The following is a 27,277-nucleotide window of genomic DNA, read 5'->3' as shown; positions in this document are numbered from 1 at the left end:
TGGTGTCTGCCCCTTCGCCGCCCTGCTGGGCTGGGGCGCGATGCCGCCCGCAGCTTTGTGCCCGGAAGGGTTTCCGTGTGCCTTCCACACATCAGACCTGGAGATTGGCTTTAGCCGGGGGGGTGGGGGGGAAAGGTGGAAGGATGACGTAGCACTGAGATAAAATTCCCTTTTTTTTTTTTTTTTTGTAAAAGAGACGAGAGGAGGACCTGGGGCCTCTTGCGTGGGTGCAGGGGAAGGGTTTAACCCCTCTCTGCAAAGGTGAGGCGGGCAGGTGCCGGGGCAGGGAGCTCCCGGTCCCCTTGCCCTGAGCTGCGAAGGGGCCGTGGAGGCCTCCCCTCCCCGGGTGTGGGGGGGCCGGGCTGTTGTTGCTTCACGTATTGCACCAGGGCTCCCCGGGGAGGGCAGGGCTCCAGCCCGCTTGTGCAACGCAACCGCTCTGCAAGGGTGTAACCGTCACCGGGCAGGAAAACACTCGGCTCTGCCTGTACGAGCCCGGGGCGAACCGGGGGAGCCGGGGGGGGACGCGCTGCCGTCCCGTGCCCCCCTCTCCCCTGCCAGCTCTGCACCCCGAAAACCGGCTGCTGAGCCCCACGACCGGCCTCGGCCTCCCCAGGCCCTGCGCTCCCCCCCGCCCCAGGATCCTCCTCCCGGGGCTTCGGGGGTCCCCGCACACGTGGGCGGCGGCACCCCCTGAACGGGCCGGGGGCGGGCCTGGCGCCCCCACCCGGCTACCTGTCGCTTCGGCCAATCAGATAATCGTTCCGCCGCGGCGTCGCCAATCAGAGGGATGTCGCTAGGTAGATTAGAGCCCGGGGTCAAACTAGAGAGGGGGCGGGCACGCACCCATCGTGCAAGTGCCGCTGGCCAATCGCTGGAGGAGGAGGGGGATGATTGACAAAGGAAGGGGCTAACCGGCAGGCGCGGGGCGGGGCGCGCCGCCGGGAAGGCGTGCCGCGGATCAGAGCGACATCCCCCGCAGCCAACCACGGCGGGGGGGCGCGGCGCGAGGGCGAGGCGAGGGTCGGCGAGCACCAATGGGCGGCGGGGGGCGGGCGGCGGCGGGTCCGGGCGCGGGGCGGCGGCGGCGGCCGGAGTCGCCATGGGGCCGCGCGGGGCGGCGCGGCTGGCGCTGGCGGCGGCGATGGCGGCGGTGGCGGCGGCGGTGGCGGCACTGGGGCCGCGGGACCGGGTACCCCGCGGCGGGGGGCTGGCGGCGGCGGCGGGCGGCGAGGCCTGCGGGAGCCTGCGCGGCGTCCCGGCCGCCCTCGGTAACAACACGCACCAGGTGAGCCGGTGGGTGGGGCTGCGGGGACCGACGGACGGACAGGCACCCCCGAGAGCCACAGGGGCAGAGGGGCCGGGGACCCTCCGCCCCGCAGCCGGGACGGGCAGACAGGCACACCCGCCCCGCCCCGGCCGGTGCCTTGTGGGCTGGACGGACGGACGATCGGACAGACGTACACCTCCCCTACATCCCCTGGGACGGACGGACAGGCAGACAGCCAGACATCCCCCCTACATCCCCTCCTACATCCCCCGCGACGGACGGACAGACAGACATCCCCCCTATATCCCCTGGGATGGACAGACATAGATATCTCTTCCATGCATCTCCTGGGACAGACAGACAGACAGGCATTTTCCTCTATGTCCCCTGGGATGGGCAGATAGATAGACATTTCTTCCTACATCCCTTGGGATGGACAGACAGACAGATATCCCCTTTCCTGCATCCCCTGGAATGGGGGACAGACATTCCCCTCCCCATGTCCCCTGGGACAGACGGGCAGACAGACAGACATTCCCCCCCCCCCATTCCCTAGGATAGACAGAGAGACCCTACTGCCCCTGTTCCTGCTGGGGCAGGACTGACAGACATTCCCCTAAGAGACAGACAGACAGACAGGCAGAGGCACCTGCTGCAGTGGGATGGGCTCCACAAGCAATGACGGACGGACGGACAGACAGACACGGGCCTGACAGTGGGTGGGTGGCAGAGCACCCCCTGAGCGCCACCCCCCACCCCCCGCCGGTGCCTTGTGGGCTGGATGGACAGGGCGGAAGGACAGACAGACACGGCGGGGGGTTGGTGGGGGTGGGGGATCCTGACCTTGTCCCCGGCAGAGGGCAGCTGCGGGTCGGACGTTAACCCTGGGGCTGGGGGGGGCAGGATCCACGCTGGGATCCGTGCCGGGATCCATGCTGGGATCCGTGCCGAGATCCATGCTGGGATCCGCTGGGATCCGTGCTGGGATCTGCTGGGATCCATGCTGGGATCCGCTGGGATCCGTGCTGGGATCTGCTGGGATCCATGCTGGGATCCGCTGGGATCTGTGCCGGGATCCATGCTGGGATCTGCTGGGATCCATGCTGGGATCCGTGCCAGGATCCATGCTGGGATCCGCTGGCTCTGGGCTCTGCCGGCCCGGCCGGGTGCCGGTTGCCGCTCGGCGGTGGTGGGTTTGCCAGCCCAGTTTGACCAGTCCTTTGACTCGTCCCTCGCCAGTTGAGGTTTCTTTCCCCTTTTTCCCCCTTTTTCCTCACGTAACGCGGTGCCACCCGCAGAGTGGGATGTGGGGATGGGGCCCCTCCCTGCCACCCCGCCCTGGCACCCCGCGGCACCTCCAGTCCAAACCAGTGTCCCCCAGTACCACCCTGCTCCAGGAGGGATGGCCCGGCACGGGGGGACGCAGGCTCTGGGAGCCTTTTCCAGCGGCTGAGCGGGGCGGACGGGGGGTCCCAGCGCGGTGGTGGGGGCTGAGTGGTGCAGAGGGGACCCCCCCCCCCGCACCTGTGTGCCGTGGGGACAGTGTTACCTTCCTGGGTGGGTGTCAGGGGAAGGCGCCGGCACTCCCGTGTCCCCTGGGAGGGGGCGGCTGTGGGGTGAGCCGCAGCCCTGCTCTGCTGGGGGGCGTGGGGGGGGGGTCCGGTGCTCATGTGACCCCCCCCACCCGCTGTAGGAGTGCTTTTGCCATCTCTTCCCTTGCAGTGCGTCTTCGACGACCTCAGCGGCTCCGTGTCACTCTCCTGGGTGGGCGACAGCACGGGGGTAAGCACTGGGGGGGTGTCTGGGGAGGGGGCAGCCTTTCTCCCCAGGGGGACTGGGGGGGGACCCCCACGGCTGGGGAGGCCCTGGTGTGACCCTGCCTGTCGCCTCTCCCTGCCCAGGTCATCCTTGTCCTGACGACGTTCCAGGTGCCGCTGGTCATCATGAGCTTCGGGCAGTCCAAGCTCTACCGCAGGTGGGACCCCGTGGGTGGCACACCGGGGACCGGCACGCACGGTGGGCTGGGGGTGGGCTGGGAGCAGCCCCCGCCTCCCGGCGCCGGCTCACGGCCGTGCCGATTCCTCCCTTCCAGCGAGGACTATGGGAAAACCTTCAAGGATATCACCAGCCTCATCAACAACACCTTCATCCGGACTGAGTTTGGCATGGCCATCGGCCCGGAGAACTCGGGGAAGGTAGGGGGCGGGGCGTGTCAGGACGCTGGCAAGGCAGGACCCCCCCTCTGCGCCCAGCAGCCCCCTGCCCTGTGCTCGACGGGTCACGGTGGTTTTCCTTCCGGAGCTCCCGGCACAGCTGAGCCTCCTCCTTCCCCACACCCAGGTCATCCTGACAGGCGACATCTCCGGCAGCAGCCGCGGCGGCAGGATCTTCCGCTCATCCGATTTTGCCAAGAACTTCGTCCAGACGGATCTGCCCTTCCATCCCCTGGTGCAGATCACCTACCACCCCCAAAACTCGGACTGCCTGCTGGCCCTCAGCACCGAGGTGCGGGCGGGGGGGCTGGGATGGGACCCTGCTGGGGCTGGTGCATCCTCAGGGACGAGCCGGATCGTGGCTGTGTGTCCTGGGCTCCGTCCCCACGCCTGGAGGACGCGCGTGGCTCCAGGATGGAGTGGGAGGACATGGTTGGGGATGGGGGTTTGCAGCCCCTGAGTTGGGGGGAGGCGTTTGGGGGCCTGTTGGCCATAACCAACCTCTCGACTCTTGCAGAACGGCCTCTGGGTCTCCAAGGATTTCGGAGAGAAGTGGGAGGAGATCCACAAAGCCGTCTGCCTGGCCAAGTGGTGAGTGGCCGCTCACTTTGTGGGGTGAGGGAAATGATTTTGGGGGGGTCCGATCACAGCTTGAGCAGGCAGGGGGACACCCACCCAAACCCCACGGCAAGGGATCGATCTGTGGGCAGTGACATCCTGGCCCACCGTGTCCCACCCGTTTTTGGGGGTTCCCCCCTCTTCCCCAGGGGCGCGAACGACACCATCTTCTTCACCACCTACCTGAACAACTCCTGCAGTAAGTCCTTGATCTCGAGTCATGTCTCTGGGGTCTCCATCGCTTTTGGGAGGGTATGCGGGGGCTCTGCCGGTAGGTGGTGGTGGGCCCAGCGGAAAAGCTGGGATCAGCTGGGAATGCCCGGAGCTGGGACACCGGAGGGGGACATTGCGGGGACACACAGCTCCAGCGATGGCTGACAAAGCTGGAGGCAGCTCCGGGCTCGTTAATCCACTGTCCCTTCTTCTTAAGAAGCTGATCTGGGGTTACTGGAGCTAAAGAAAACCTCCGACTTCGGCAAAACCTTCAAGGTCATCGGCACCAAGATTTATTCCTTCGGGCTGGGAGGACGCTTTCTTTTTGCCTCCGTCATGACAGAGAAGGTCCTTGTCCCCCCTCCTGGGCTGCCAGAGAGCGGGCAGCGGTGGCTCATCCCTGCCTGCAGCCCTCCCCGGCGGCCCCTTCCTCCCTCTCCCTGCGAGGGGGAGGAAAGATGATGATGCTTTGGTTCTCCAGGGTACCACGAGGCGCATTCACGTCTCCCTCGACCAAGGCGAGACGTGGAACATGGCCCAGCTCCCCTCCGTCGGGCACGAGCAGTTTTACTCCATCCTGGCCGCTAACGACGACCTGGTGTTCATGCACGTGGATGAGCCGGGTGGTGAGTGGGACCGGGCTGTGTGCGATGGGGACAGGGACAGGGACACATCCTGGCGCTGGGGACAACTGGGATCCCCCCTGCAGCAAGCGAGCCGGCTCCTCATGCGAGCATGGGGCGCTCCACGCAGCGGTAGCTCTGCTGTGCCAGGAAGGAAGGACTTTCTCGTTAAGGTGTCGCTAATTAGCAGGCTGCTGGCTCCAGTGCGCAGCGCACAGGGACTGTCACCACGCTGGGTCCATTTTGTGGCACTTGGGGGTTTCTCCTCCTCCCAAGCCACCCCTGGCGGGGTTTGCTGGTGCCGGCACCGGTCTGTGGTGGCCCCGTGGGAGCAGCCCCCCGGCCCCCCCTCACTGCTGTCCCCGTGTCCCTCCTGCAGACACGGGTTTTGGCACCATCTACACCTCTGACGACCGCGGCATCGTCTACTCCAAGTCCTTGGAGCGGCACCTCTACACCACCACCGGCGGGGAGACCGACTTCACCAACGTCACCTCGCTGCGGGGCATCTACATCACCAGCGTCCTCTCCGAAGGTGGGCGGCCGTGGCTCTGGCCCCCTGCTGAAACCAGGCTCGTGCCTCCCCAGGGATGGGGTCTGGGTCCCGGGAAGGGGCTGGAGGGGAGCGTGACCCCGTGCAGGGCGGGTGAGGCTGTGCTGGACGTCTTCCCAACCCCATCAGCTCTTCCTCCTCCTCCCACCAGACAACTCCATCCAGTCCGTGATCACTTTTGACCGCGGTGGGGAGTGGGTGCCGCTGCGGAAGCCCAAAAACACCACCTGTGACTCTACGGCCAGGAGCAAGGAAGAGGTGGGTCTGTCTGCGCGGGGGTTCCCGCTGTCCTTCCCCTGCGTATCCTCTGGCTTGGCTCTGCCAGGGGGATGCTCGGGGGTGAGCAAATCCATCCTGCAGCCCCCACCATAGATGCCAACGGCGTGGGGCATGCTGCGCGTGGGCTGTGGGTCGCACCGCGAGGCTGTGGGTCGTATCGTGGCAAGCCCTGAGCAGGCTGGGGGGGTCCTGGGGGTGCTCCCCAGCACCCACCGGTGGTTAACAGGCAAATCCACCGTCCCCTGTGCCCGGTCCCGTGGGCTCCTGGACACGCTCTCCTCTTCCTCTTGCAGTGCAGCCTCCACATCCACGCCTCCTACAGCATCTCCCAGAAGCTGAACGTCCCCATGGCTCCCCTCTCCGAACCCAATGCTGTTGGCATCGTCATCGCCCACGGTACCGAGCCTCACCGGGGGCGGGCGGTGGGGAGGGAGAGCCTGTGTTTGTGTGTGTCCCCCCCCTCCACTCACCCTGTCCCCCCTCCCAGGGAGCGTGGGGGGCGCCATCTCGGTGATGAGCCCCGACGTCTACATCTCGGACGACGGGGGCTACACCTGGGCGCGGATGCTGGAGGGGCCGCACCATTATGCCATCCTGGACTCGGGCGGTCTCATCGTCGCCATCGAGCACACCAGCCAGCCCGTCAATGTCATCGAGTACGTGCAGGCTCCCCTTGCCACGGAAGTGGGGCTCGCTGGTTTGGGGGGGTCCCCAAGGAAAGGGGGGCGGGGGGGTGCTGCGGGAGGTGCCTGCCGGACTGCCCGGCTGCTGATTGACCCCTCGCATGCCAGGTTCTCGACAGATGAAGGGCAGTGCTGGTATAAGTACGCTTTCTCCAAGGACCCCATCTTCTTCACCGGCCTGGCGTCCGAGCCGGGGGCTCGCTCCATGAACGTCAGCATCTGGGGCTTCCGGGGGAACTTCCTCTCCCGCAAGTGGGTCTCCTACACCATCGACTTCAGCGAGCTGCTCAGCAGGACCTGTGAGAGCTGCTGGGGACAGCCGGGGTTGGCGACAGCTGGGACCAGGGACAACCAGGATGGGGACAGCCAGGGCAGGGGGGGACCTGGGCCGGGGACAACCAGGGTCAGGGACGTCCGGGACCAGGGACAACCAGGATGGGGACGGCCAGGGCCGGGCTGGGGGACGCTCTTTCCCCCAGGCCTCGGTGTGGGTGACATTAACGGAGTCTCTCCCAGGGGAGCGTGGCCCTCGGTCCCTGCCCTGGGGACAGTGTGATGGGGTGAGCGGTCGGGGTTTCCACGCCTTACCGGTGGCTCGTGCTGGGCTGCTGCCCTGCAGAGCAGCGTCCCGCCGAGTGCCGCAGCGGCACCGTCCCGCGGGGACCCCTCCTTGGCTGGGCCGCTGAGCCCTCTCCCTTGCAGGCGAGGACAAGGACTACACCATCTGGCTGGCGCACTCCAGCGATCCCAGTGACCCCAGTGACGGCTGCATACTGGGCTACAAGGAGCAATACCGACGTCTCCGCAAGTCCTCTGTGTGCCAGAATGGCCGGGACTACATGGTGACCAAGCAGCCGTCCGTCTGTCCCTGCACGCTGGAGGATTTCCTCTGGTAGCATCCATCTTCACGTCTCCCACCTCCTGTCCCCATTTCGGGCCAGATGTCAGCCTCCTCTAGCCTGGCTCCCGCCGGGTCCCCGAGCAGGGTCTCACCTGCCTTTCCCCTTCTTCCCGCAGCGATTTTGGCTACTACCGCCCGGAGAACCAGTCCGTCTGCGTGGAGCAGCCGGAGCTGAAGGGACATGACCTGGAGTTCTGCCTCTACGGCAGGCAGGAGCTGCTCAAGACCAGCGGGTAAAGCTTGGCTGGCATCGATGCTGGAGCCAGGAGTGGGGAGGAACAGGGTAGAAACCCCAGATCCTGGGGAACCTGCACCCAGCGGGGATGGATCCTGCCCCAACGCCTCGGGTCAGGGCTGACGGTGCCGGGGAAGCGGCTGCGGGAGCCGTGGGGGTCACCGGGCGTCACCTCCCCATCTCCAGGTATCGGAAAATCCCCGGGGACAAGTGTTCGGGAGGGGAGAGCCCGAGCCGGAAGGAGACGGATATGAAGAAGAAATGCACCAGCAACTTCCTCAACCCCAGCCAGCTGGTAGGTGACGGTGACACCGGCCTGGCACGGTGACGGCTCTGGGCATCGGGCCAGCTCCTGCCCGGAGCCGTGCAGCCAGTGCCGGTCTGTCCTGCCTAAACCGGCCCGGGGCCTCTTGCCTGCCTGAATCCTGGCTGGGTGCTGCGGGGATGTCGGGGCTTTTATCCCCCGGGATAAATGAGGGTGCTGGTTGTGTTTTGGGGGGACGCTGGTACCCCCCTAGGTCTGGACTGTTCGTCCTCTCCCTGCAGGTAGCGTCCACCAGCTCCACCCCCATCATCCTGGCCGTGGTGGCCGTGCTGCTCGTCACCGCTGTGGCCGGAGTCCTCCTCATCAAGAAATACGTCTGCGGGGGCAGGTGAGGAGCTGAGCGGTGGCTGGATGCTCCCCCCCCAGCACCGACACTGCCCATCCTCACACCTCTTGGCAAACCACCCTCCCCGGGCTGACTTCGGGCCGGAGAGGCTGCAGGGTGCCCATGAGCCCCGCTGGAGAGGCTGCGGGGCGCCCACGCACCCCGGCGCTGCCCGCGCCGCCTTCCCCCGGCCCCGCTCTGTGCAAGACGGAGGCGGCGGGGGCGGGGGGGGGCTCGCTGGAGCTGTGAGCTCCCCCCGACCCTGATCTCTGCTCCTGCCAGGTTCCTGGTCCATCGTTACTCCGTCCTCCGGCAGCACGCCGAGGCCAACGGCGTGGAGGGGATGGATGCGCTGGACCCCGGCACCCCGGCCGGCAAGGGCGGGTACCACGATGACTCCGATGAGGTGAGTGCGGGGATCACGGCATCCCCCCACGGGGACCCCACCCCCACCCCCTCCAGCGGGTCCACGGGGTGGCAGGATGGGGACCCCGCGCCGGGGACAGGGGTGGGTGACAGTCCCGTCTCTCCCCAGGACCTCCTGGAGTAGCAGCAGAGCAGGGCCGACGCCGGGGGTGCCGCCACACTGCCCGCACCCCCCCGCCGCACAGGCAGGGACCCCCCGTACAGGCAGGGACCCCCTGCTTTGCTGCTGGGGCTGGGGGGGGGACACACGCAGGGGTTTAACTTAACTCCACTTTAATATTTCCTTCCAGCGCGGACGGTGGGGGACGGCTTTTATGGTTTTTTATTTTTCCCTTTTCTGGGCTGTTTTATTTTAAGGATGACAGAGTAGGAACCGCCGTCCCCCAGGGGTGAGCAGCCCCCCGACCCCCCCTCTAACAGCCGTGTCATCCCCAGGGTGCTGGGGATGAGCCCCAAGGTGTGATGGCGGCCGGGGGGCGAGGCGGGGGCAGCAGCCAGGCTGGCCTGCAGCTCCTGGCTGCCTTCTCCAAAGCAATATGAGCCGGGCTGCCTGTGCTCCTGCCAGCCCCTCCCCCACGCCCCCCCAGCTTTGGGGGGGCTCCCCATGCCCATGGGGTGACGACCCGGCTCTGGCCCCCCCCCCCGGGCTGGCCTTGGCCGAGGGAAACGCAGCAATAATGTACTAAAGCTTGAAGCTCTTCACCGAGCGGCTGGTGGGGGCTCAGCCCCCAGCCCCCCCAAGCCGGCAGCGGTGCAGGCAGGGCGCAGGCAGGAGGGCGGGGGGCTGAGAGCAGCCCCCTACCCCAAGCGTGGGGGTCAGTCCTTTGCCTGGCCCCAGCGCTGTGGGCTGCCAGCCCACCCCGGCCCCCCCCGCAGCTTGCACCCTGCCAGGTTTTGGTCCCAGCACTGTTTGAGTCTCCATACACTGGAAAGCCCCTTTTATTTTGGGGAGGGGGGAGAGCTGCACCCCACAACAACCTCCCCCTCAGCCAGGGTGCGGGGGCTTTGCCTGACCCCCCCCACCTGCATCGTGGGGTGCAGGGGGAGGGGGGTGCAGCAGGGTGGGGAGTTGCAGACCCCCCCCCCCCCTCCCCACTATGCAACCCACCGCCGCTCTCGCAATAGGGCCGTGCTGTCGTGACACATGGCTTCTGCTCTCGCCCCAGTGATGGGGCCAAGCCTGCCGCCCCCCACCGGCACCGGCCCACCGAGCGCCGGCGGGACGGGGGGGCCGCGGCCCCAGCACCTCCTGCATGTGCTTCAGCGTCCCCGTGGGCCTCGCCTGGGGACGGGGACGGAGCGTAACCCCCTAACTAAAAGCCATAGCCCTGCGCCCCCCCCCGGCCCCCCCGGCCCGGCTGGGGGGGACACACCGAGGCCTGTGCAGAGTCCTGTAAATAAACCTGGATGTGTTATAACTTTGTACTGGTATTTTTCTGTATATTTGCAATATTTGGGTTATTAGAAATAAAACCAAAACGGATCCTGTGTGCCCTGATCTGTGTCGGGGGGGACGGATGGACAGATGGACTTGGGGAGGGTCATCCCTCGCAGGGGCGATGCCGGGGGCGGGGATGGACCCTGGGGATGCTCCGCAGGGGTGGCGGTAATTAAAAAGACTATAATTTATTCCGATTTAAGGCAACTCAACACCAACCCACAGCAGACGCACACATGACACGGGGAGGGGGGCAAGGGGACCGTCCATGCAAGTAGAAAAGTGAAGGGACACACACACACACAAAAATGGACCCGGGAACCCCCCGGGAGCAGCCTGCGGGAGGGCAGGGAGTGCCTGTGGGTCTGGGGGGGGCTGGTGGGGTGAGGGGGGGGGGGCATGCGTCACCCCCGGGGGGCTGAGGATGGGATGGGGGTGCTTTGAATGTCACCGGGGCCACCGGAGGGGACCCAATACCTGGGGGGGGTTTCCTGCTCATTCCGGCTCTGTGCTCAAGGGGGGGGATAGGGACCCCCTGCCCCCTTTTCTGGGGGGCAGGATACGGCCCTCAGCACTGGTCCAGGGAGTGCCGGGATGGGGATGAGCCGTGATGGTCCCAGCTGGACAGTGGGGTGGGGGTGGGGTCCACCACGGCCGGGGATGCTCAGCCAACACCAGCGGAGGCCCCTCCATCCCACCCACACCCCCCGCCCCCGGAATGGTGATATATGGGGGGTGGGGGGGAACCCCATCCCGGGCCTGGCAGGGTCCTGCTGCCTTTTATCCCTTGAAAAAGGAAAGGGGGGTCTCGGAAAAACCATCCAAGCCCCGGGGCTGGGGTGGGGAGGACGTGGGGTGCTGGCTGGGTGCGATCAGGGCTGGGGGGGCATCGGGGGGCCGGGGGAGTCGGGGCTGGGGGGGCGCCGGCTGGGGTTTGATGCCCCGCGCCTTCATGTAGGAGATGAACTGGTCGGGGATCTCGGCCAGGACGTCCTTGGCCAGGCGGGCCATGCTCAGCACCGGGCTGTCCCCCCCATCCACGTAGTCGCGGAAGGGGACGAACTGGGGAGGGACAACAGGATTTGAGGGGGCACCAGGGCACAGGGGGGCCAGCGTGGCCCGGTGTGTCCCACTCACTGTAGCCCCATGTCCCTCATGTCCCCTCCCCATCCCTGACGTCCCATGTGTCCCCAAATCCCAGTGCCCCCCCAAATGTCCCAGTGCATTCCAATGGCCCAGTGCACCCCCATTTCCCAGTCCAACCCCCCCTTCATGTCCCAGTGCCCCCCCATGTTTCAGTTCCCCCCCCCCCCATGTCCCAGTATCCCCCCACATCCTGGTGCCCACCCATGTCCTACTGCCCCCACCATGTCCCAGGCCCCCCCAGATACCCAGTCCATCTCATCATCCCTCCATGCTGGGACCAGTGAGTGGACCCCAGGAATGACAGGGCTGATTTGGGGTGCCTGGGGTGCCCCCCCGTGCCACCGCCATGCTGGGCTGGCCGTGGGGGGGTCCCCAGTCCCCTCGGGGGGGGTTGGTACCTGCACAATGTCGCGCTCGGCCACCTTGCCGCGGGAGGAGATGCGTATGTCGTCACCGTCCAGCTCCACCATGGCTGCGAGGGCGGGGGCGGGGGGGGGGGTGTCAGCAGCACCGGCCCCCACCCCACACCCCAGGGTGGGACCCCTTTAACACCCCGCCCCCCCCAAATCCGAGCCCGGCAGCCCCCAAGCCCTGGCAGCTGCAGGCAGGCATGTGCAGGCAGGGGAGCGGGGGCTGATTCATCAGCAGCAATTGCTGGGGGAGCTTTAATTTGGCTTCGCTGCCTGCCTGGTGTCAGAGCAGGCGGCTGCCAAGGGGGGGGTGCTGCCCGTGTCCCCCCCAAACACACCCCGGGGGCTCATTCAGCCCTAACGAACGCCTCTGCTCATAACCGCATGCAAACACCAACTTGTGGCGAATCCCGCTGAGCCCAAACAAATTCAACTCATATTTCCCCTGCGGGCAAAGGCAGCTGCAGCCCCCCCCCCCCCCAGGGCCGCCCCCGCCCCCCGCCGGGACACAGCGGGGTGCTGAGCCGGGGTGGGATGGGGACACCCCCAGCCTTACCATCGAATTCAGCCTGGCCGACCCCGACGATGATGATGGACATGGGGAGCTTGGCAGCCTGCAGCAGCCGCGGGGGGGGCAGCGGGGGGGGGGGGGAGGAAGCACAAAATAAAAAGGCACCAAATTTACTGTTGCTGCCACCAAATGCAGCTCAGTCCTGGTGGGGGAGGGGGGGCGCTTGTGAGGTGCAGCCCCCCCCCCCCAACCCCCAAGGGTCCCAGCCCCTTCCCACCCCTGGCATTAAACACTCGCTAGATCCCGGAGTGCAGCACCTCTGTCTGGGGGTGGGGGGGGTGGGGGTGGGGAACAGGGTGATGGCAGGGAGGTGCCCGCGACGTCCCTTGGGGACTCCGGCATCGCTGCTGCCCACCCCACCCCCCGCACGGATCATCGCCGCGCTTTCTCTGCTTCATTTCTGGGCTCGCCGCTGCCAACGCCCGCGCTCGGGGTGGGGATGGGCACCCCCTGCCCGGGGCTGCGACGGGCACCCAGTGCTGGGGGCGGTGACGGGGCGTCCCCTGCTTGGTGCGGCGATGGGCACCCTGCGCCCGGGGCCACGACGGGCATCTTTCCCTTGGGGTCACGACGGGCGCCCCGCTCCGAGTGCCACGATGGGCACCCAGTGCGCGGTGCAGCGATGGGCGTCCTGCGCCCAGGGACACGACCATCGGCCCGCGCTCGGGGCCATGATGGGCACCCCGTCCTCAGGGTCGCGATGGGCGTCCTGCACCCGGGGCCGTGATGGGCATCGTATGCTCGGCGGCACCACGAGCCCCCCGACTCCGCACAGCACCCCAGAAACACCGGTTAAGGGGTCCCCTCGGCTCGACGCAGTGCTCCTGGGGCAGCGCCAGCCTCCGAAGCCAACCCCAAAGGGCAGCCGGAGGCCTGCCCGCGGCCCGGCCCGGCTGCGGGCTGGCACGTCCCCGAGCCCGGCTGCGGGGGTGCCAGTGGCCAGGCGGGCACCGGGGCCAGCGCGAGGTGCGGCAGCACCAGGGCTGAGCGCCCCGAGCTCCCGGCAGAGCCGCAGTGCGGGGATATTAAGTAAAGCAGCAAATAAACACGACCAGAGCTGTTCGCCCTCCTGACCCCTGGCAATGCCTGGCTTTGGGGGCACCGCATGCACTGCCAGGCCCTCTGTCCCCCAAGCTGTGGGGCTGAGGGCCCCCACGGCATCCCCACTGGGGATCCCAACCCTCCCGACACCCCAGGTGTCGGGGAGCTGAGATGGGGCTGAGCCACTGCGAGGGAGGCTGGGGGATGAGGAGGAGGAGGAGGAAGAATGAAGCTCCCAGCTCGCTTGGGTGCTGGGCTGAGCGAGGAAGGGGGGGACTCGGTGGGGAGGCACCAGCACGGCGCTTGCGAGGGCAAAGGTGCCGCTGGCGCCTTCAAAGAGCCGCCTCGGTGCCAAAAGTGCTTTTTCCTTCCCAGGCCCCTCGTGTGGCAGAGGCGGGAGCCACCCATCACCCCCCCCAGGGGACACTGCGTCCTTGGCCGCCCATCACGCCCGGCACCCACAGCTTGCTCTGGCACCCCAACAGCTTGGGGCATCCAGGGCACCTGGCTGGTTGTTGCACCCCAGTTTGGGGCACCCCATGTCCCTGGAAGATTACTGCACCCCGATATCTCCAGGCACCCTGTGTCCTCGGCTGGTTACTGCACCCATCTTGGGGTACTCCATGATGGTTGTTGCACCCACACAGCTCAGTGCACCTCATCAGGGGCACCCCAAACCCCAGCTGGATGTTGCACCCTGACATCTCGGGGCCCCCCCATCCCTGGGTGGTTGCTGCACCCATCTTGGGGCACCCAGTGTACCCAGCTGGCTGTTGCGCCCTGGATGCCTCAGAGCACCCGGACCCCGGCCAATCCTCGCACCCTGTCCGGGGGCACCCACCGCCCCACGGGACTCACGTTGACGATGGCCTCCTTGGTCTGCGCCATGTCTGAGATGACGCCGTCGGTGATGATGAGCAGCACGAAGTACTGCGACCCATCCAGCACCGCCGCCGCCGAGCTGGGGGAGGGGACCCTGTGAGCGACACCAGGGTGGTCACAGACCACCGACACCGGGGTGCTGGGACCCCCTTACCGGGCGACGTGGTTGACCACGGGGGCGAAGTTGGTGGGTCCGTAGAGCTGGACGCTGCGCAGACTGCGGTGATACGCCTCCAGGACGCCCTCGATGCCGCTGCACGCCGGGTTGTCCGCATTGCCGTTCTGCAGGACGAGGAACCCCGGTGACACGGATGATGCCACCACGTCCCCAACCCCATCAAGGGCAGACCCTCACCAGCGGGAACTCGTGGGACACGCGTCCATCCGGTGGGATCTTGGCTCCGAAGCCAAGGGCGGGGAACATCTTGTCACTGTCATAGTCCTGGATGATCTCGCCCACCGCCTTGAGGGCCATGGCGTAGGCGTTGAGCTGGTAGGGGCTCAGGTAATGCAGCGAGGTGGACTGCGAGGGGTTCCCTGCGCGGGCGGTGGGCTCAGCCGGGCCGCAGCCGCCCCCCCAGTGGTTTAATGAGCCCCCCTCGTTAAATAACGCCAGGTGGAGCAGGGGGACACATGCAGGCTGGTGCTCACCATTGGACGCGGTGAAATCGATGGCCACCGTGAAGTTGATTTGGGTCCTGGGAGGGTGAGAGAGGCTTTAGGGACCTGGGGCAGGTGATGCAGGAGGTGACCCGTGGGTATGCGGGGCAGCCCCCCGCCCTGGGCCAGCCCCCGGCCCACACACCCGCTCCCCCTGGGTGAGCACCCAAAGACTGGATGCATCCACCCCCCCTCCATAATCCAGAGCACCCCCAAATCTCCCTGCACTGAGGTTTTGCACCCAAGGGAGCACCCAAGGGTGCTGGGGACACCCTGCCCGGGACCCCGCCAGCTCCGGTCCGGCCCCCAGGATACAGATGGGGAAACTGAGGCTCACGTCCCCGCTCCTCGCTCACCCGCCCCTGATGTAGTCCAGGAAAGTGTGGTCGGACTCCACGGCGAAGGAGAGCAGTGTCACCTGCCAGGGATGAGGGGCTGAGTGGGGGACAGAGGGGATCCCCCACGTCCCCCCCCTGCACCCCCCCTGTCCTCACCGTCCCCGAGTTCAGGTACTTCTTCTTTTTCATCTTCTTCCTGGGGTTCACCACCTGGGGGGGTGTGGAGGGGAGCTGCTCCCCACGGGAGCCGCAGCACCCCGGAGCGCAGTGGGGCACCGCGGGGACCGTAATGCCCCAGGGGGCAGCGTGGGGGGCTGCGGCACCCAGGGGTGCAGCCTGGGCACCCTGGGGACTGTAATGCCCAGGGGTGCAGGACAGGGACCGTGACACCCCAGGGTGCAGCATGGGGGCCCTGGGGATTGTAACACCCATGGATGCAGCACAGAGACTGTAACCCAGGGGTGCAGCAGGGACATCCGGGGGGCTGTAAGGCCTAGGGGTGCATCAGAGGGACCGTAACACCCATGGGTGCAACTGGAACCCCCCACCCCACCTCGGGGGCCCCGTCCCCACTCTCCAGCCTCACCTCGTAGACGTTGAACTGGCTCTGTCCCCGCGCCAGCTCCCGGTAGCTGGTGGTGAACTCCCCGATGAAGTCGTGGCTGCGGGGCGAGGGGGGTGTCACCGTGAGGTGGGGTGCGGGGTTGGGGGGTGGGGGGGGTGTCCCCAGGGCCATCCTCCCCGCCCTCACCTGCCATCGCGGTCCCAGTCGTACACCTCCACCTTGATAGCTCTGCAAGGCAAGGAGGGGTCAGGGCCACCTCCTGGCACCCCCAAAACCCCAGACCCCCACCCCAGGGGCTGCAACGGGTCCCCAGGGCCACGCCCTGTGCCTGCTCCCCATGGGTTTGTTTTGACGCCTCCGTGGACCTTTTCCTCCTTCCTCCTCCTCCTCCTCCTCCTCCTCAGGCTTTTTCGGTGGGATATTTTTATCTGTCGTTGCCACAGCAACGTCCGACACGGGGCCAAGCCGGCGGCGTGCCGCTGCTGAGCTTTGCTCACCAGGACACGCAGCTGGTGATTCTGGTTTGGGGGGGACACACACGCCCCGGGGCATGGCTCTGCCATGGCAGTGAAGCCCATTGCCCAGATGGGTAAACTGAGGCACACGGCGTGGGCGGGCTGGGATGCTGGAGGGCTCGGCTGTCAGCGTAGGTACCACAGAGACTGTGGGAAGTGGGTGCAGAGCGGCCGCCCTTGCCTGCCCTGGAGGACCCGGTGCTCACCGGTCGTAGTCGCCGTTGCAGAGGGCCCGCACCGGGATGGCGAATGCCTGCCAGACTGGGTTCAGTGTGTTCCTCACCACCTCCGTCTTGTGGCAGATGGTGAAGCTGCGGGGGGGACAAAGGGGAGGGACGGGGGGGACACACCCCCACACAAGGGCGTCACGCCCTGATGGCAAACGCCACCCCCACCCCATCACCCCAGAGGTAATTTTTGGAGACACCCCCCCGGCCCCACAAAGCCAGCCCAGACCCATGGGGACATCAGAGGTCCCCAGTGTGTCCCACGGTGGGGGGGGCGGGGGCTGCCCCCCCCACTGGGATGGTGGGGTGTCACTGTGTTTTGGCGGGGGGAGTGGGTGTCGCTCACGTGCCGTCCTCGTTGCTGCGGTAGAAGACCATGAAGGGGTCGGATTTGCCAAAGAAATCCTTCTTGTCCAGCTTGTTGGCGCAGAACTGCAGCGTGGCCACGTCCTGCAGCGGGGACGGGCGGGTCACCCGCCCGCCACCCCCCCGGGGACAGTGGGGTGCAGGACCCTGGCTGGGTGCTGCTCGGTGCAAGTCCCCAGGACCCATGGGACATGCCACGGGGACAGCCCAGCCCTCACCCTCATCTTCCTCACCCCGGACAGAGGAAGGCTCAGTGGGTGCAGTTTGGGGGGGGTGTGTTTGTCTCAGCCCCCCCACGTGGCACTGGGGTGTTCCCAACCTGTCCCCCCCACCCTGGGAGCTGTGGCTCACCCGGCAGTTGCCCAGCTCTTCGGCGAGGAGGATGATGGTGCCGCACTTCTTCCCAGGGATGCCGCTGCCGGGACGGGCCATGAGCCGGGGCGGGGGGGGGGAAACATGGTGACCTGGGGTGTCATTGCTGCCCCCCCCAGGACCGGGCATCCCCAAACTCACCCATTGGAGACGGCCGGAGCGGGTCTCCTGCCCCGGGTGTGCGTGGTGACGGTCCCCATCCTGCTGGGACACACAGCGAAGGGTGACGGAGGGGACCACCCCCCCCCAAGCCAGACCCCCACCCCCATAGGGAAACTGAGGCAGGGGCTGGGACGCGGGGAGCCGGGGCAGCCTGGAGCCGGGGCTGTCGGCACCGGCGTCTGCTCTCCGTCCCAGACACCCCGATAAGGCCCCGGGCGCCCCGCCAGCACCGGGGCGGGGGGGCCACGGGCACAGCGGGCAGCCAGCCCAGCGCAGGGCCCCCCCGGGGGGAACTGAGGCACGGCGGGGGGTCTCACGTCAGGGGCTTCTCCAGGCGGCTGCCGGCCGAGCCCACGATCTCACCCAGGGTGCAGAAGGCCTGGCCCAGGAAATCCTGCCGAAGCCACCGTGTCACTGGGGGTCTGTCCCCCCATCCCTGCCCCCAACCCTGTGGGGCTGGGGGGGGGCAGCGGGGAAGGCCCCGCACTTACGTGCTTGGAGAGGTCGGGGCTTTTGGAGTCCACGTCGTACCTGGGGAGAGACGGGGACCGTGGGCGAGGCCACAGGGACGGGAGTGGGGTCGGGGTGGCCTTGGGGACAGGGACAGGGGTGGGATGGGATGGGGACAGGGACGGGATGGGGACATGGATAGGAGGGGAGGGGATGGGATGGGGACAGGCATGGAAGGGGATGGGTCAGGGATGGGGACAGGGATGGGTCAGGGATGGGGACAGGGATGAGTCAGGGATGGGGACAAAGCCAGGGATGGGGGCAGGGATAGGATGGAGGTGGGATGGGGACGGGACAGGAATGGGGACAGAACAGGGAGGGGGCCAGGGACTGGATGGTGACAAGGACACGCCTGGGATGGAGACAGGGACAGACGCCAGCACCCGCCCGGCGTCCCCAGGCTGAGCCACCGCACCCAGCCCCACAGCGGGGGGGCTGTGACAGGGACCGGGGCCGCTGCGGTGGCCGGGGCGAGGGGTGTGACACTGAGGGACAGCGTGGGGGACAGCGGGGACACTCACAGGTCGAAGCGGAGGTTCTGTTTCTCCTCAAAGAAGTAGTCGAGGACAAACTTGCGCAGAAAGTCCGGGTTCAGGGAGTTGTCGATGACCTCGGTCCGGCCGAACTGGGGGACACGGGGACAGGGGGACACGGGGACATGGGGACACAGGGACAGGGGGACAGGGGAACAAAGGGATTGGGGACATGGGGACACAGGGGACACGGAGACGGGGGACAGGGGGATATGGGGGCAAGGGCGATGTGGGGACACAGGGATATGGGGCCAGAGACACACGGAGACATGGGGGACATGGGGATATGGGGACACAGGGATATTGGGACAGGGAGACATCGGATGGTGGGGGGCGGAGGAAGAAGCCCAGAGGGGGATGGGGAGGGGGATGGGGACACCGGGGGGACACGGGGGGGGGGACACATGTGGGACACGAGGGGGCGGGAGGGGGCGGCGGGCCAGGCACGGCGGGCACAGGTGCCCCTTTGTCACCCGCGGGGGTGGCACTGCGCCCTGCCCAGCCCCCGCCGCTCGCGGGGCCGGAGCCCCGCAATTAAGCGGTGGTTAATTACAGGGCGCGGGGTGGGGGCGGGGGGCGGGAGGCAGTGGGGGGGGCCGGGGCGTCCCGGGGGTGTCCCCAAGTGTCCCCTCCCTGGGATGGCGCCTGAGCACCAACTGGCTGCTGGCTGCATGCTGACGGCTGATTGGCTGGCTGCCCGGCACCCCAACCCGCTCCCTGGCTCCCCAGCATGCTCATTGGCTGGCTGGCTGCACCCCAACACCGGGATTGGCCAGTTGGCCAACACCCCAGCGTGCTCATTGGTCAGTACCCCAACGCGCAGTTGGCCAGAATGGGACATGCTGATTGGCCACTGGGCCAGCACCCCCACATGCTGATCGGCCACCACCCCCACCCCACCCCACCCCACCCCACCGTCCGTCCGTCCGTCTGTCCGGGCACCCACCTCCCGCCACTGCCTGCTGCCGGGGCGCTGGGTGTAGAGCACACAGACTGTGGGCAGAGGGAGGGTCAGGGGGGGCCGCGCACCCCCAAACTCCCCCGAGATCCCCCTGCACACCCCCAGCCCCTCCCCCCGGCACCCCCGGCACCCCCCGGCACCCCCCGGGACCCCCCGGGACCCCCCGAGCCCCGACTCACGTGGGTCTGACTTGGAGAAGGTGTCCTTGTCCAGGAGCTGCCTGTGGGAAGATGGGGGGCGGGGGGGGCGGTAAGTGTGAGTGTGAGAGTGTGAGGGTGAGTGTGAGGGTGAGTGTGAGGGTGAGTGTGAGAGGGTGAGTGTGAGGGTGAGTGTGAGGGTGAGTGTGAGAGGGTGAGTGTGAGGGTGAGTGTGTGAGGGTGAGAGTGTGTGAGGGTGAGTGTGAGGGTGAGTGTGTGGGTGCGAGTGTGTGAGGGTGTGAGGGTGAGAGTGTGTGAGTGTGAGGGTGAGCGCCGGGGCGCACACTCGCCTGCACCTGTGGTTGTGTGCACAGGGCGGGTGAGCTCTGCGCCGCGTGTTGGTGCGCACGGCCGCGTGCCATGTGTCAGCGTGTGCTCCGTGTCCTGTGGCAGGCTGCGCACGGCCGTGTGCCCTCCACGTGGCGTGCCAGCGCGCACAGCCGAGTGTTGGTGTGTCCGGGTGTGCAAAGCCAAGTGTGCTCCAGGCTGTGTGTTCGTGTGTGCGTCAGGGTGTGCACCTCCACGTGTCGGTGTGCGCGGCCGTGTGACGGCACGCACGGCCGTGTCCAGGTGTGCACAGCCATGTGTGCTCCACGCTATGTGTTGGTGTGCGCAGCCGCGTGTCGGGGTGTGCACGGCTACGTGGCAGGGTGTGCACCACCGTGCGCGCTCCATGCCACGTGTCAAGGCGTGCACGGCCGCGCGTCAGGGTGTGCGTGCCCGCGTGTGCTCCATGCTGTGTGTCCGGGTGTGCGCGGCTGGGTGACAGCACGCAGCACCCCGTGTCAGGGTGTGCACGGCCGAGTGTGCGCCATGTTGCGTGTCGGGGTGTGCCCAGCCGTGTGTCGGGGTGCGGGGCGGTGGGGGGGACACCCCAGGCCCCATCACCCCCCGCTACAGCCCTGAGCAGTGTCCAACCGCCGGGACTTTCTCTGGTCCCCGGTGGAGTGGGAGGAAAATAGGTCGGAGCGGCCGCAGGCGGCGCGGCGGGGGGTGGGGGGGCGGCACGGCGGGGGGTGGGGGGGCGGCGCGGCGGGGGGGCACCCGCTGCAGCCGGGTGGGGACACAGGGCACCCAGCGTGGCCGGGGGGGTCCCACGGACACCCCAATACCCCGACCCTGGGGATCCCAGCCTGCAGAGAGGGGGTGCAGAGAGGGGGCTGGGTGGGGGGTAAAGTTCAGACCCCCCCCACCCCGGGGTGGGGGGTCAGTGGCATTTCAACCCCCCCAGCGCCCCCATTTCGGCCCACAGCCCCCACAGCCGGGCCCCCAGCACCCATGTTGCCCCCACCCCGAGCACCTGCGTTGGGGGGGGGGGGGGGGGGCAGGAGCCCATCTCAGGGGAACCCAGAGCCTGGCACCCTCAAAACCCCCACCCTGACCCCCAGGGGCCCCCCACCGTCCTCTCCCCCCTCCCCAGAGCCCCCCACTCCCCCCAGCACCCCACACCCCAGGCCCCCTCAGCTCTCCCAGTGCTTCCCAGTGTACCCACATCCTCCCCCAGTGCTCCCCACTCCCCCAGCACCTTCCAGTACCCAAAACCACCAGCTGCCTCCTGCTCCCCCAGTGCCTCCCAGTGCCTCCCAGTGGCTCCCAGTGCCCTACAACGCCGACTGCCCCACGCTCCCCGCTGCCTCCCAGTGCCTCCCAGTGCCTTCCAGTGCCCTGCAACGCCGACTGCCCCACGCTCCCCACTGCATCCCAGTGCCTCCCAGTGCATCCCAGTGCCTCCCAGTGCCCTACAACGCCGACTGCCCCACGCTCCCCACTGCCTCCCAGTGCCTCCCAGTGCATCCCAGTGCCCTACAACGCCGACTGCCCCACACTCCCTGCTGCCTCCCAGTGCCTCCCAGTGCCTTCCAGTGCCCTGCAACGCCGACTGCCCCACACTCCCCACTGCATCCCAGTGCCTCCCAGTGCATCCCAGTGCCTCCCAGTGCCCTACAACGCCGACTGCCCCACGCTCCCCACTGCCTCCCAGTGCCTCCCAGTGCATCCCAGTGCCCTACAACGCCGACTGCCCCACACTCCCTGCTGCCTCCCAGTGCCTCCCAGTGCCTTCCAGTGCCCTGCAACGCCGACTGCCCCACGCTCCCTGCTGCCTCCCAGTGCCTCCCAGTGCCCTACAACGCCGACTGCCCCACGCTCCCCACTGTCTCCCAGTGCTTCCCAGTGCCCTACAACACCGACTGCCCCACACTCCCCGCTGCCTCCCACTGCCTCCCAGTGCCCACCAGATCCTCCCCAGTTCTCCCCGCTCCCTGCTCCCCCCCAGTGCCTCCCAGTGCCCTACAACGCCGACTGCCCCACGCTCCCCACTGCCTCCCAGTGCTTCCCAGTGCCTCCCAGTGCCCTACAACACCGACTGCCCCACGCTCCCCACTGCATCCCAGTGCCTCCCAGTGCATCCCAGTGCCTCCCAGTGCCCTACAACGCCGACTGCCCCACACTCCCTGCTGCCTCCCAGTGCCTCCCAGTGCCTTCCAGTGCCCTGCAACGCCGACTGCCCCACGCTCCCCGCTGCCTCCCAGTGCATCCCAGTGCCCCCTACAACGCCGACTGCCCCACGCTCCCCACTGCCTCCCAGTGCTTCCCAGTGCCCTACAACACCGACTGCCCCACACTCCCCGCTGCCTCCCACTGCCTCCCAGTGCCCACCAGATCCTCCCCAGTTCTCCCCGCTCCCTGCTCCCCCCCAGTGCCTCCCAGTGCCCTACAACGCCGACTGCCCCACGCTCCCCACTGCATCCCAGTGCTTCCCAGTGCCTCCCAGTGCCCTACAACGCCGACTGCCCCACGCTCCCCACTGCATCCCAGTGCCTCCCAGTGCATCCCAGTGCCTCCCAGTGCATCCCAGTGCCTCCCAGTGCCCTACAACGCCGACTGCCCCACGCTCCCCGCTGCCTCCCAGTGCCTCCCAGTGCATCCCAGTGCCCTGCAACGCCGCCGGCCCCCACTCCCGCCGCCCCCGGTACCTGCAGGACACCGTCAGCTCCACCCGGGTGGCCGGGACGGGGCCGGGGCCGCTGCCCGGCTCCGGGGCCCCCAGGCCCGCCATGCCCCGGGCTCCGCCGCTGCCCCGCTCCGGCCGCCCCCGAGCCCCGGCACCGGCACCGGGATCGGCACCGGGATCGGGATCGGCTCCGCCCCGGCACCGCCCGGGGCTCCCGGCACCGGCCGCGGCCCCGAACCGAGGGGCTGCCCCGGTGTTTCCTACGATACCGCCCCCGGGGACCCCGGTACCGCCCCGCACCGCCCCCGGTACCGCCCCCGGCCCCGGGGATCGCCCCCAGCACCGCCCCCGGCCCCCGACATCGCCCCCGGCATCGCCCCCAGACCCCCGGTACCGCCCCCGGACCCCCGGTACCCGCCCAGGATCACCCCCAGAACCCCCCCCCGGGGTCGCACCCAGACCCCCGGTACTGCCCCCGGAGCTCCGGTATTGCCCCCGACACCCCCCCAGTATCACCTGAGGGCTCCCAGTACCCTCCCAGGTACCACCCCGGACCCCCGGTGCCCCCCCCCCGGAACCCCCTCCCCATACCGTGGGACACCACCAGGCACCACCCTGCTCCCCAGGGAGAGCTCCCAGTCCCCCCAGCCCCCCGGCACCCCTGCCCAGTGTCCCCATAGCCCCATCACCTGCAGACCCAGGGTCCCCCAGTAGCTCCCAGTACCACCCCCACACCATCCCTAGTATCACCCAGGGCTCCCAGTACTGTCCCAGGTCCTGCCCTGGGACCTCCCAGTCTTCCCAGGCCAACCCCCGGTACCCCCAGCACTCCCCCAGTGCCTTGGCCATGGGGACGAGGGGGCACTGGCCCCAGTGTACCCCTCCAAATGGGGCTGTACTGGGGGCACTGGGCAGACTGGGAGTCAGCCTGGGAGCCCCCAGGCCTACTGCAGCCCAGGTGTTATTGTAGGTCCTACAGAACCAGCAAAGGGCCCCAGGGCAGCTCTGGGGCCCCGAAAACCACCTGGGGGGACACACCAAGTGCTGGGTGCTGGGGGGGACGACAGTGTGTGCTGGCACTGGGACCCCCTGTGCATGGGGACACCGCGTGCTGGTCCGGGGGTCCCCAGCACTGCGTGGGGGACCCCAGCCCAGGTTTGGGGGGGGGAAGCACCACCACCCCCCCCCACCCACCTGAAGCCCAGTGATGCAGTGGGCCCATGATGGGGGACATCCCCAGGGGTCCCAGGGCACTTTGGCGGGGGGACACAAACATGGTGGGGGCTGGCAGCACCCTTTGCCCTCCCCAGAGGTGGGGCAGGGAGGGAGGGGGTAAACTGGGGTCTCTTGGGTCCCCCCACTCTGCCCCCCCCAGCAGCTGGGACTGGTGACAGCTCCATGTCCCCAGGGCTGAGGGGTGGCACATGGGACCCCTGCCATGTCCTGCTGCTGCCTGGGGGGCACACAAGCCCCCTGGTCCCCCACCATGATGGGGGGGTGTCACCCCCCACCACCCACAGCCCCCCTAAAAACACCCCACCATGGTGAAGGGAGGGGGGGTGTCGCCACCCGCTTCCCACTTCTTTTATTACAACCGAGTGCTACAAATTGCGGCGGGGGGGGACCCCAAGATCCCCACCCCGCAGCTCCCCTACCCCGAAGGGAACGCCTTGATGACCTTGACATCGTCGAGGGGCCGATCCTGGGCGTTGGTCTCCACCATGGCCAGCCGGCCCAGCACCCCCATGCCCTGGCAGACCCTCCCGAAGATGCTGTGCTTCCCGTCCAGCCACTGCGCCGGGCCCAGCGTCAGGAAGAACTGGCTCCCATTGGTGTCCGGCCCCGCGTTGGCCATGGCCAGGATGCCGGCGCCTGCGGGGGATGATGGATGGACAGACGGCATTAATGTTCTGCTTTTGTGGGGTTTTGGTCTGGTATCATGGGAGATATGCCACTCTGTGGGTGGGCTTTGGGGGAATAAGGGGTCATGTCATCCCATAGCCAAGGTCCTGGTATCACAGAGGACAAGCCACCCCATGGACACGGTCTTAGGGGACATGTCAGCCCATGGACGGGGTCTTGGGGGACATGGGGGACACGCCACCCTGTGGCCAGGCTCCTGGAGGATGTGGGGGACATGCCAACCCATGGGCAAGTTCCTGGTGTCATGGGGGGCACGTCACCCCATGGATGTGGTCTTCGGGGACATGGGAGACACGTGGTCCCATGGGCAAGGTCCTGGCATCATGGGAGACATGTCATCCCATGGATAGGATTTTGGGGGTCCTGGGGGACACGCCACCCATGACCAGGGTCCTGGGGGACATGCCACCCCATGGGCAAGGTTCTAGCATCATGGCGGACATGCCACCCACGGCCGGGGACGTGGGGGACATGCCACCCAGAGCTGGGATCCTGGGGGACGCGGGGGCCACACCACCCCACGGCCCAGGTCCCGGGGGACACACCACCCCTGGCCGGGTGCGCGACCCCGCGGTGACGAGGGTCTTGGCTCACCGGTGAACTTCAGCTCGGGGTGCAGCTCATCCTCAAACTGTTTGCCGTAGATGGAGGCGCCGCCGCGGCCTGGGGAGGGGGCGAGGGAGGTCAGCGGGCCCCGTGGGCCGGGGGGGACACGGAGGCGGGGACGGTGGCAGGGGGTGTCTCACCGGTGCCGGTGGGGTCCCCCCCCTGCACCATGAAGTCCTTGATGATGCGGTGGAACTTGGTGCCGTTGTAGTAGCCGCGGCGGCAGAGCTCGGCGAAGTTCTTGCAGGTGCGGGGGGCGTGTTTCCAGTACAGCTCCAGCACCAGCGGGCCCATCCTGCCGCCACACCGGCACCGGCACCGGCACCGGCACCGAGCAGGGTCACCCAGGGTGCCCCCCCCCCGCCCCTCCCGGGGGGCTCAGACCAGCCCAGAGGGTACACGGGGCTGGTGGGGGGCGCTGGGGTACGGGGGGGGGCTGGTTGGGATGGGGGGCGGGGGCTGGCCGGTATGGGAGGGGCTGGCCGGTACTGGGGGGGCTGGTTGGGACCGGGGAGGGGCTGTCCTGTATGGGGGGGGGCTGTCCAGTACCGGGGGGGCGGGGGACTGGCCGGTATGGGAGGGGCTGGCCGGTAGTGGGGGGCGCTGTCCGGTACTGGGGGGGCTGGTTAGGACTGGGGGGCGCTGTCCGGTATGTGGGGGGCTGGCCGATACCGGGGGACGATGGGGGCTAATGGACACCAGGGGCTGCCCGGTACCGGGGGGGGGACCGGGGGACTGCGGACTAAACAACACCGGGGAACAACCGGGACTGGCTGGTATTGGGGGATAATGGCGGCTGTTCGGTACCGGGGGGACGATGGGGACTGTCCAGTACCGGGGGGGCCGGGGCCTGACGGGGACACACCGGGGCTGCCGGTAGCGGGGGGCGGGGAGGGGCGGGGGAGCTCCCGGTACCGGCGGAGGGGCACGGAGCGGGCCGGGGGTGGGAAGGGCCGCCCGCTGCCGGTACCGGTACCGGGGGGAGCGGCCCCGCCCCTTACGTGGTCTCCATGGAGACGGTGGGCGGCTGCCAGGAGTCAGGCGGGACGGCGGCCATGCTGCGGGACTGCCGGCGGCGCGGGCTTCCTGGGCCACGCCCCCTCCCGGCGGCCACCAATGGGAGAGCGCGGGGGAGCGGAACGGGGGAGGAGAGGGGAGCCAATCCGGGCGGCGGGCGGGCGCGCCGCTATTGTGACGCAGGGGAGGGGGAATTCGAACGCGGCCCCGCCCCGTCCCGCCCAGGACGCGCCCCCATCCCCGCCCCCGCGGCGCGCGCGGCGAGCGGGATCCGGGGGCGGGCGGCGGTGAGCGGGGGGGGGTCCCTGGGGGGCGGGGCTGGGGGGGTCCTCGCTGTGGGGCTGGGGGGGCGGGTGTGGGGCTGGGACCCCCCGGGATCGGGGTGCGAGGCTGGGACCCCCTGGTGTGGGGCTGGGACCCCTCGGTGTGGGGCTGGGGTCCCCCAGGGATCGGTGTGCAGGGCTGGGATCCCCCGCTGCGGGGCTGGGGTTCTTGGGTGCGAGGCTGGGGTTCGTGGGTGCGGGGCTGGGAGCCCCCGGTGTGGGCCTGGGGTCCGTCGGTGCGGGGCTGGGACCAGCGGGGACCGGGGTGTGGGGCTGAGGTTCGTGGGTGCGGGGCTGGGACCCGCCGGGATCGGGGTGCGGAGCTGGAGCCCTCCGGTGCGGGGCTGGGACACCCCGGGGTCGGAGTGTGGGGCTGGGGTCCGTCGGTACGGGGCTGGGACCCCCTGAGATCGGGATGTGGGGCTGGGACCCTCTTAGTGTGGGGCTGGGACCCCTCCTTGTGGGGCTGGGTGTCCCCCCCCCCCCGCCCAGGATCAGGGTGTGGGGTTGCGGTCCCCAAAAAATTGGGTTGCGGGGCTGGGACCCCTCCCCCTGGGGGCTGGGGCCCTCTTAATGTGGGCCTGGGGTCCTCCAGGGATAGGGTGCGGGGCTGGGACCCCTCGGTGTGGGTCTTGGGTCCCCCTTGGGATCGGGGTGTGGGTCTGGGGTCCCCCAGGGATAGGGTGCGGGGCTGGGACCCCTCGGTGTGGGTCTTGGGTCCCCCTTGGGATCGGGGTGTGGGTCTGGGGTCCTCCAGGGATAGGGTGCGGGGCTGGGACCCCTCGGTGTGGGTCTTGGGCCCCCCTTGGGATTGGGGTGTGGGTCTGGGGTCCCCCAGGGATAGGGTGCGGGGCTGGGACCCCTCGGTGTGGGTCTTGGGTCCCCCTTGGGATCGGG

At 68.4% G+C, this 27,277-nt stretch overlaps 3 protein-coding genes across 4 annotated transcripts; 1 reads left to right on the top strand and 2 right to left on the bottom strand.

Moving 5' to 3' along the window:
* The first annotated feature begins 1,076 nt into the window (after positions 1-1,076).
* On the top strand, positions 1,077-10,147 carry SORT1 (sortilin 1). 2 transcript variants are annotated; one of them, XM_075115873.1, is made up of 20 exons: positions 1,077-1,288; positions 2,993-3,052; positions 3,172-3,245; positions 3,363-3,465; positions 3,611-3,775; positions 4,001-4,074; positions 4,251-4,300; positions 4,535-4,662; positions 4,796-4,940; positions 5,317-5,472; positions 5,642-5,748; positions 6,063-6,165; positions 6,257-6,425; positions 6,561-6,751; positions 7,155-7,344; positions 7,470-7,586; positions 7,775-7,887; positions 8,139-8,241; positions 8,521-8,644; positions 8,774-10,147. In XM_075115873.1, exons 1-20 carry the CDS (start codon positions 1,103-1,105, stop codon positions 8,786-8,788), a joined length of 2,373 nt encoding a protein of 790 aa, XP_074971974.1. In that variant the 5' UTR covers positions 1,077-1,102; the 3' UTR covers positions 8,789-10,147. The 2 variants fall into 2 exon arrangements, with proteins under 2 accessions (XP_074971974.1, XP_074971973.1); XM_075115872.1 differs by having other exon boundaries at positions 4,532-4,662.
* Positions 8,975-22,792, bottom strand: CPNE5 (copine 5). The gene is made up of 21 exons (XM_075115874.1): positions 22,534-22,792; positions 19,541-19,581; positions 19,347-19,393; positions 18,389-18,492; positions 17,849-17,888; positions 17,675-17,751; positions 17,337-17,396; positions 17,175-17,238; positions 16,804-16,907; positions 16,437-16,541; positions 15,902-15,943; positions 15,737-15,812; positions 15,307-15,360; positions 15,169-15,230; positions 14,804-14,850; positions 14,508-14,689; positions 14,307-14,434; positions 14,129-14,231; positions 12,215-12,272; positions 11,647-11,720; positions 8,975-11,164 (listed from the first exon to the last, which is right to left on the bottom strand). Exons 1-21 carry the CDS (start codon positions 22,614-22,616, stop codon positions 10,883-10,885), a joined length of 1,833 nt encoding a protein of 610 aa, XP_074971975.1. The 5' UTR covers positions 22,617-22,792; the 3' UTR covers positions 8,975-10,882.
* A 1,264-nt stretch (positions 22,793-24,056) lies between these two features.
* Positions 24,057-26,151, bottom strand: PPIL1 (peptidylprolyl isomerase like 1). The gene is made up of 4 exons (XM_075115314.1): positions 26,042-26,151; positions 25,181-25,335; positions 25,029-25,097; positions 24,057-24,383 (listed from the first exon to the last, which is right to left on the bottom strand). The coding sequence occupies exons 1-4, from the start codon at positions 26,095-26,097 to the stop codon at positions 24,163-24,165; spliced, it is 501 nt and encodes a 166-aa protein (XP_074971415.1). The 5' UTR covers positions 26,098-26,151; the 3' UTR covers positions 24,057-24,162.
* Between the last annotated feature and the right edge of the window lie 1,126 nt (positions 26,152-27,277).

The sequence above is a fragment of the Phalacrocorax aristotelis genome, chromosome 21, assembly GCF_949628215.1.
Source record: "Phalacrocorax aristotelis chromosome 21, bGulAri2.1, whole genome shotgun sequence".
NCBI lineage: Eukaryota > Metazoa > Chordata > Aves > Suliformes > Phalacrocoracidae > Phalacrocorax > Phalacrocorax aristotelis.
This window is presented reverse-complemented; position numbering and strand designations above follow the sequence as displayed.

Coding starts and splice junctions, on each gene's coding strand:
- CPNE5 (XM_075115874.1), bottom strand. CDS start 22,616: ATGGCGGGCCTGGGGGCCCCGGAGCCGGGCAGCGGCCCCGGCCCCGTC. Junction 17,752..17,848: donor GCCCCGACCTCTCCAAGCAC/GTAAGTGCGGGG, acceptor TGGCTTCGGCAG/GATTTCCTGGGCCAGGCCTT. Junction 15,361..15,736: donor GCCAGTTCAACGTCTACGAG/GTGAGGCTGGAG, acceptor ACACCCCCCCAG/GTGGTGAACCCCAGGAAGAA.
- SORT1 (XM_075115872.1), top strand. CDS start 1,103: ATGGGGCCGCGCGGGGCGGCGCGGCTGGCGCTGGCGGCGGCGATGGCG. Junction 4,301..4,531: donor CTACCTGAACAACTCCTGCA/GTAAGTCCTTGA, acceptor CTTCTTCTTAAG/AAGCTGATCTGGGGTTACTG. Junction 6,752..7,154: donor CGAGCTGCTCAGCAGGACCT/GTGAGAGCTGCT, acceptor TCTCCCTTGCAG/GCGAGGACAAGGACTACACC.
- PPIL1 (XM_075115314.1), bottom strand. CDS start 26,097: ATGGCCGCCGTCCCGCCTGACTCCTGGCAGCCGCCCACCGTCTCCATG. Junction 25,336..26,041: donor ACCGTCTCCATGGAGACCAC/GTAAGGGGCGGG, acceptor GTGTGGCGGCAG/GATGGGCCCGCTGGTGCTGG. Junction 25,098..25,180: donor GGGGGACCCCACCGGCACCG/GTGAGACACCCC, acceptor CCCCCTCCCCAG/GCCGCGGCGGCGCCTCCATC.